At 37.0% G+C, this 8941-nt stretch overlaps 1 protein-coding gene across 1 annotated transcript; it reads left to right on the top strand.

Moving 5' to 3' along the window:
* Nucleotides 1-4066: 4066 nt before the first annotated feature.
* LOC104118786 (monooxygenase 2-like) lies at nt 4067-7422 on the top strand (the record flags this gene model as incomplete). Its single annotated transcript, XM_070200324.1, has 6 exons — nt 4067-4076; nt 4857-4949; nt 5302-5367; nt 6013-6173; nt 6317-6548; nt 6676-7422. Coding segments are annotated over 6 exons (936 nt in total), but the record flags the coding sequence as incomplete, so codon positions are not given.
* Nucleotides 7423-8941: the final 1519 nt, after the last annotated feature.

Here is an 8941-nt window from a genome sequence, read left to right on the forward strand (position 1 = left end):
GATGTGAAAAGATGCTAAAGATGAAGAGGTAAAACATCTATACGTAGATCATCGTAGCTCTAAATATTAGCACTCCCCTAAAGGGGGGAATATGGAGTGATGTGGCATTAAGTCAGAATTAAACGGTTCTAGTAACTATGGAATGGTAAAGAAGAATGCGATAAAAATGAGAAGGGGATAAGATTGCACCTATTCAAAGCCTACAGATATGCTACGATTCCAGAACATTATGCAAACACGACGTCAAGGAGAGAAAGTAAGGGTTCCTACCCGAGATGTTATTCATAGAGAAGGAGCCTGTGCGAGACGTAAGTTAAGACAAAGGAAATAACCCAAGAAAGATTACGCAGAATATTGATATGAGAATGGTCCAACGAGTAGTTAGTAGTTGATCCAGGAAGAGCCTAGTTATGGCTAGACAAGAGGATACAGACAAATCAACAGATTGTGCAAGATGAACATAGTGAACCCTAACATGGGGAATTCAGTCTCGCAGATAATGATATTACGACCCTTGAAAAATATTCAGATAAGAGTTGGAGTAGTTAAAGGTACCGTATGAATGTTACGGAAATAAAAGAGAATGCCAGCGGGAAGACTGTCAAAATATCAAGCAACCCTACAAGCACAAGGGCATGAAGGTAAGTAACTACGGATAATTATAAGCGAGGAAGGATATCAAAAATTCTATCGGGAATGCGATGTAATAAGCTCGCGGCTTTACAAGAGTCAGAAGGTTCTCCCTAAATACTATAACGAAAGACTAGTTGAGAAAATAAGGAAGAAGGCTTCAACCTAAGTACAGTAACCAAAAGAGGAAATGGTCTTGTAACAACAGTCCCATAACAATATTGTATGCACTCCATAAGGAAGTGGCACCTGGCATGGCTAATGAGCGAGAAATGAAACCAAAAGTAATATTCGAGACCATATGAATTGTACAAAATTCCGACATGCATGGGAACTAAGATAAGCCAAGTATTCATGCAACAAGTGGCAGAATAACCAGAAAAAGTAAGTGCTTACATTTAAAGAAAGTTGAGAAGGAACGAAAGGAATTATTCGATCAATGATCCAGAGTTAGTTACGTTATGAATGCACTTAAGATTTTGGAGTATTATCCATGCAGCATATATGTTGACAATCATACAGCGTAGAAAACTCCGGTATAAGTTAAAAGAAAGAATTGAGTCCAGGTTATAGACAAAGGATTGAATTGTTAGAAGATTGTATCATAGATATTCCATAGCTTCCATGAAAGGCTAAAGTAATAACTAATACCATGAGCCGCAGATCGGAAGATAGCATAAGATTACATAAGGGCCGATCAGAAGGAAGAGGAACTAAAATAGTTACATCAACAAAGCAAATCAGGAGTCTGATTATTGGACCCTAGAAAATTTTAGACATCATGATTGAGAACATTGCAGAATCACTTTTAATATCAGAGGTACAAGAGAGATAGTACAACAACCATATTCTGTAACGGCTCTACAATAAAGCCAATTAGAAGAGCACCAACCTCATAAGAAGTCAGTATGAAGCTCCCACTGGATTGTGTATGCACCAGAGGTGCAAGTGTAATAATAGAGCTTCAAGTTGTGGATGTAAATCATACCTATGCAGAAGGGAAGTTATGAAAGAGATAGAAGACGTGATGCGAGATTTTAAGGTAAGTAAAGTAAAGGTGAACAACGTACGAGATACTTAAGTGCCGAAGGTTGTGAATAGTCCATACTACAGATAGAACGCTAGAAGCGCTGGGATTCAGTATCCAGGAATGGTAGCAGCGTCGTCAGTGGCATATCTTCCAACCTATGATTTCTAGATATCGAGAGGCCTAGTCAAGAGAGTAAAACAAGAGTTAGAGACGATATGATATCTCGCTTGATGTTCCAGAATAACATAAGGAAATCTATGAGCAAGCAAGTTGAGGAAAGGTTGCGAGTAAAATAAATAGATATGTGTAAGTCGCAAGCTAAAGTATGGTAAAGCGACAAGGTTTTAGGAAGACATGAGTAAAGATAAGAAAGGGCGAGTGAGAAGGTGACGAGAATGAATAAGTCCTCAAGATTAAGCCCAGGAAAATAAGAGAGCTAATGGTTTCTCTAAGTTATACAAAGCTCAGTATAGCCTGAATGAACTCAAAGGAGTTTAAGACTAATGCATTTAGAAGAGATGGAATGCTGCCCTGATAGTACAATGAGGGTGTAATTGTGATAGATAAAGGATGAAGATTGGGCCTTCGATTAAGTAATGATTTGAAGAGGATTTCATGAATTGCACGGGATTAAAATACCCACGTAAGTGAATCATATTGGGATGCTATAAAATACGGTTATTGAAGTATAGTATCGCCACTAAGTGGATCAAGAAAATCACTTCAAATACTCCTCGATGCAACGTAAGCCCTAGTGGCAAGGTATTACGTAAGAAGTTTCAAGTTATCAGTGGTATATTATAGATCAATATTGAGGTGAATCAATAATGGATGGACAAAAGTCACAAAGTATGAGATGAGATTAGGCCGTCATTCTTAAGATGAACAGTAATGAGGAAGCATTAAAGGACTCAGATTTATACATATGGGATAAGCAACGAAAGTAACCTTGAGTTCGGTAGCAAACCTCAGTAACGATAAATCGAAGTAAGTGTTATGGTATAGTATGACCTACCTAGATGCAGTAAAGTCATACGAATGGATAACCGGGTTTATGAAATAAGATATAGCAATATTCGTAAGTTCAACAAAGTATCGAGTAAAGAACTTCAGTATACCTATAGATGCCCAGAGAGACATCTTATCAAGCTCTATATATGCTTACAAAGTGAGGCCTAGAGATTGGTTAAAAACTGGAGGAAAAAGGAGAGAAGAGTCGCATAGGCGCACATACTAGAAAAAGTCGTACAGGATGCATGACAGAAGGTAGCAAGAGTTACGAGATTGGAAGAATTCCGACTGCAAACCGTGGTGTGAGAAAGAGACCTAAAGGGGAATGCCCTGGCCTTTGGATTTATTCAAAGTGTTTGATTTAACTGATATAAACTGACCACTTTCTGGATTGAACTTTGATCAAACATTATTTAGTAGGCTAAAATTTTATTCACTTGATGTTGATGAGTCATTGTTTGGTGTGAGAACTGATCTGAAGTTCTGAGGAAAAGAAAAACGTAAACACTGATGGAGCAGGTGCATTAGAATTTTTTAGTAGGAACAAGTTTTTAATAAATGCTACATGGATTTGATTTTAATAAACAACCTCTCTACCTTCAAGGTAGGGGTAAGGTCTGCGTACACACTGCCCTCCCCGAACTCCACTCGTGGAATTATACTGAGTTTGTTATTGTTGTTTGGCCGGAAAAAGGTTTTTGCTTTAGGACTCTCTCACAACTTTCTTAGTCTTTTCTTTTCCTTTTATTCTCTCTTCTTTTTCTTTTACATACTGGAATCCATGTAACTTCATGGCTTTCTGATGCATTCTGTTATTTGTTTTGATGAACCAAGATTTTGTTGCTAAAGAGCTACTTCTTTTTGTACCAGTCCAAGCAACAGTCTTTTGTGCTCATCTTGATGTGATTTGAATTAGTGTTTTCATTTTGATACATTAAAACGGACCACTGGCATCAGCTGGTGATCCATTTGGGTTTGAACATTGATCAAAACTGTTTACTGGCATAATTTTTGAATGACCTGGTTTTGGAAGTAAAATTGAACCGAGCAGGAGGAAATTATGTTGCTAAATAGCTCTATTGTGCATGTTTCCAATCTTTACCGAGTGTCATCATTGGATATAGGGCTTCAGTAAGGAGGGCAGGACCATGCTTCCCAGGAAAGAGCTATTTTAGAACACTCTAAGGAAAGCGGCATATTCATGGAAACGGATCGTTGAACTTCGTCTTTCTGGTATGACTTTGTTTTACTTTTTAATCTTTTTTATATGTGTTCTGCCAAAGAAGAGGCATCTAATTAAAGTTTTTATTTCTGTGCTGATTACCTTGAATTTCGTTTCTGCAGAAGAAGAAGCAGCTAAGTAAGGCATTTCGTAGATGAGCCTGTTTTTCCTGATCTTCATTGTGTAATCACTTGTTTTAAAGTTTTGCTTTTATCTATGCTAAATTGTTGCTATGCTACTGCTTGTGTTGAGTATATACATGCAAAATGCACTTAAAGTAAAAAAGGAACATTTAGTTTGAAGTTGTTGCTCTAGCTGTAAGCCATTGTGCTTTACAACTGAACTGTAACATGCTTATTGTACCACTCTTTCTGTTTCATTGTGACATTATTTACACTTTTAAAATGTCGGTGATAATTGTATAACTGGGTTGTCCTTGAATTTATGGTTCTATATTTGGGAACTTAACAAGAGCTTGTCACATGACGACTGAACTAACTGCACATCATTCTATGTCTATCTAACTGTACATCATGCTGGTGAAGTACATCTTTCTTTGCCATATCTTATTATAGGATTCAAACATGAATTTTTCCATAATTAGGCTATATTGTTAAGAGTTTGTGTAACTTTTATATAATACAGGCGGAATACTACTGCTATTCAGTTAGTAGAAACTAAAATAACCTATAAGTTTTATTGTTACAAATATAAATCTCTTTACCATGACAACGTCCTGTAACCTATAAAAACGTCCTGTAACTTTGTTTGGCTAATTTGAATTAAACATGGGAAGTTAAAACTGAAGTCCTCTACTCCTCCTTTTCGTTTCAATTTGCTTGAAGCATCAAATAAATTGGAACAACTGTGAGTGTTTATTATACGTAAGTGTTAATTTTTCAATATTAAACCTTACTCTATTGCACAACTTTGTTATAATGGAACTTCTTATGATAAATCCAGTATTATTTCGCAACAATGCTAGCTTCGGTTGTGGCATAGTTGGTGAAACCTGTGACAAAATACTAACAACTGCCTTTGCTTCCGGTTCAACAGGTATGAATTGAACTAAACCATCCATACCTCGTATATTTTTCATGTAAATAAGAGAAACTTCAATATTAAGTTTGCGATAAACTCTTTAAGTGTTTATTTATTTTCCATACTTTCTCTTTGTGAGTGAGTCTGGCTGTGGATTTACCGTCTCATTATTGATGAAACTGTGATATAAATAGAGCTATTTATATTTTCAGTCACATTGATAAACTGATTAATGGAGATTTGTTTTCTGTGTGGTAGTATCTTGATTTCCAAAATTAATTTCTCAGGAAACATTATTCTTTGATTGTCCAAATTGCAAGGGATTTCTTGTGTTTTACTCTTTATCAAGTATCAACCATTGCTGCAGGATTAAAAGTTTCTCTGCGGATTCAGGCGCACCTATCAAGGAGGTATCATTTGTGGACAATAACTGGTAAATATTCTATGCTTAACTGAAAGATTTATTTGTATAGTTTTTCAATCAATCAATCAACTATCCATTCTCATATTAGTTGGGTCCGTTATTTTTATGCATCACCTCTAATTAGGTTCATTTTTTTCCAACACTAGATGATCTAGGTTTTGCGACAAATAAGCAATCCTCTAAAATAGTATCACAATCTACAGACATACAGATCTATAACTATGATAAAAAGTTTACTCGCAAACACCGAAGTAATGTAAGTATAACAAGAAAAACTAATGTATTTAATCTCCACATACTATCATATAAGCCTTGACGATCTCACGACATCTTTGGACAGAACATTCACATCTGTCACAAAGGTCTTAAGTATGAATAGGATGCATCGCGTATTCAGGGGATGCTGCTTGCCAATTGTCTGATTGTTCTTTGGTGAAGTGATTTGGTTCGTTGTCCTAATCCCTATGATTATGATAAAGAAAGTTCATCTTTGAACAATATTTCTCTTGGTTGACAACGTGTTTCTTAGATCAATTTGTTTTGTTGAGTTCTCCTTCCGTCAACTACTGGATGGACTGAGTCCTCAGCCACAATATCTGTTCTTGAAGTCAGTAGAAAGTCATCTAAGGCGAGTTATATCATGTTTCAGTATAGATTATGAAAGTCGTTGCGTGAGAAGGAAAGATCTGTTGGAGAAATTAGAGAATGAACTGCCTCAAGGCGCTATTAGATATTCTTCCAAGGTTGTTTCCACTGAAGAATCTGGACCAATGAAAGTGGTACATCTTGCAGATGGTTCCACTATTAGAACTAAGGTAAATCTTTCTGCGGAATCTTTTGCTTATGGTCCAACATTGCTTTTTCTTCAACCTTGGAATCCCTATTACTTATTGAAGCTTCAAATATATAATTCCTTATTGTAGTCTGATATGACTAACTATGACAATCTTCAATTAAGGCCTTAATTGGGTGTGATGGAGTCAATTCTGTGGCGGCAAACTGGCTTGGGCTTCAGAAACCTGTTTATTCTGGGCGGTCTGCAATTAGAGGCTTTGTTGAGTATCCGGACAAACATGGTTATCAGCCTAAGTTCCATGCATTTTTTGGAGGTGGACTTCGGTTTGGCTTTCTTCATAGTGATGAGAATAGTTTGTATTGGTTCTGCACATTCACACCATCTGCTGTCCATTGTAAGCCAGCTACTAGTATTATTTTGCAAACAGATTATTCTAATTTAGTGATGTTAGGAGCTTGTGTTTCTCATTACAGAATATTAATCTAAACATGTTTAATTGTTCCTTTTTAATTGGATTGCAGTTGATGGAAATGCAGAACAAGATCCAATTAAACTGAAGCAGTTTGTGTTGAACAAAGCCAGTACTGTGTCTAAAGAACTCTCTGTCGTTGTAGAGAGAACTACACTAGACTGTATATCTTGCGCTCGGCTGAAATTGAGATTGCCGTGGAATGTTTTGCTGGGGAATATTTTGAGGAATAACGTTTGCGTGGTTGGTGATGCACTGCATCCCATGACTCCAGACCTTGGTCAAGGTGTATGTTCTGCCTTAGAAGACAGCATTGTTATTGCAAAGTGCCTTGGAGAAGCTTTGGTGAAACTAATAAAGGATAGTGGAGTTGGACAAGAAGACAAGGACGAGAACGAGGACGAGGACGAGGACGGGGAGGAATAAAAAAAGGACTTGAAAAGTATGCTAAAGAGAGGAGATGGAGGAGTGTTACATTCATCAGTGCTGCTTATTTATCTGGTTTTATACAAGAGAGTGGTAGCAAAGTAATCAGTTTCTTAAGAGAACATTTTTTGGCTGGAGTCACTACAGCAGTTACACTCAGAATGGCTAACTACGATTGCCGAAAACTAACTGTTTCTTGAAGTGTATGTCATACCTCTCAAACTGTTGAACAAAAGAAAGAAAGAGGTGCCAATATTAGTAAAATTCCAAATTTCTTTTTTGGCCATTATGATATACTCTTATTGTACAACTTAGTCACGTTCCATTGAATCTCCCTGTTAATAAACAAACATGATATTTGCTTGGCTTTCCAGTACATATGTATGACGGATATTGTGCATCTTTTGATGTTGCGATCCATTCTTCTGACTGAAATTATGTAAATGTTGGATACTATGTTGCTCGGACTCTCCAAAAGTGAGCAAGTTTGGCATTACGTATCGGTTCACCAGAACTTGGTAGCTTTTGCCCATATCTTGTATATATATTAAGAAATTTATTAAATATCTTGTTTACCTATAAAACGATACAGTTAAATTTATACGTGGTTTCTAGACAAGTGAATTAATTTGATCCTGAAATAATATAACAATCAAAGAAATACACAATATTTAGTCTTAGAATGTAGATAAAATAGCAAAGATGGTGATTCCGTAAACACGATTTCCGAACACAGCAATGATGAGATCAAAAAGCAAGGAAGTGAAATTGTATAAAACTTTGTATAGAATGTAGTATAGGTTTTTTCCGGAGAAAATCCCCTTTTACAATGATAACTGAGCTCACTATTTATAATTATGTCTAAGAAAAAAGGTCTTAGGATCGTGCCCTCCTTTAATGTCAATTATGAGGGTCATTGATGAAGATGTAACGGTGAACATAAATGTCAAATTCTCTGTAATGAACCGTCGCTCTTAATGCTGCAGAATATTCCTTAGTAAATGTTATCGGGCGCAGAGTATTTAATACACCTTTATAAAGGTTATTTATTCCGGTGACAAGCGGAGTGGCTGCGTTCGGTCCTCAGGCATCCCATCTTGGATTCCACGTGTCCTCTTTCTAGTCAGCCACGTGTCATATCATATTTTACCCTATACAAATAGTCCCCCTGCTTTCCGGTGACATAACTTTGTGTTACCGGAAAGTTGGTAGAAATACCTTTTTGGAGGGAATTACTATAACTCCCTCTAAATATCTCTGACGGTTAATTAGACGCACGTCTCTCTACATTTAATGTCCCGAACACGCGTCATCCCATGATTCAGCACAGCTTTTGCCGATTATCGAGGTAATCATGGCCATATTTTTAGCCGCAAAAAATTTCACTTATACGCAATTTTCTTCTCCTTTGTGTTTCACAATTGCTTGAGCTTCTGATTTGCATCCTTGTTTTCCACCCTTTTTCTGATTTTCTTCAAACACAAAATATTTTCCTTCTTCTTTTCTAATGGCTTCTTCCTCTAAGCTTGCCGGTTCTACGAAGAGCAAGAACAAAATCGAGGATTTCGTTCCTCCAACAGTGGGTTCCATCATCCCAAGAAGGCTTAGTACTTCGAAGGATTTCGAAGAAAAATTTCCTACTGCTAACCCTCGTACATGGACTGTTAGCAGGTACCCTTCTTCTATTCGTCCTTCCATTATTCCTGTTGTGAAGGGGGACTGCCGCTGCAATGAGTTGGAAATTATTGCTCCTGATCTAGCGGAGCGAGTGACCCTTCCCAAGGAAGGTTTTACATACTTTTTCACGTATCCCTTTACTTTGGGTGCATTTTGGAGAGCTTGATTCCATGATTACGGAATTTTGCCTTCGCTACCAGGTGCGTTTGGCACAG

The sequence above is a fragment of the Nicotiana tomentosiformis genome, chromosome 4 (assembly GCF_000390325.3).
Source record: "Nicotiana tomentosiformis chromosome 4, ASM39032v3, whole genome shotgun sequence".
Classification (NCBI taxonomy): Eukaryota; Viridiplantae; Streptophyta; class Magnoliopsida; order Solanales; family Solanaceae; genus Nicotiana; species Nicotiana tomentosiformis.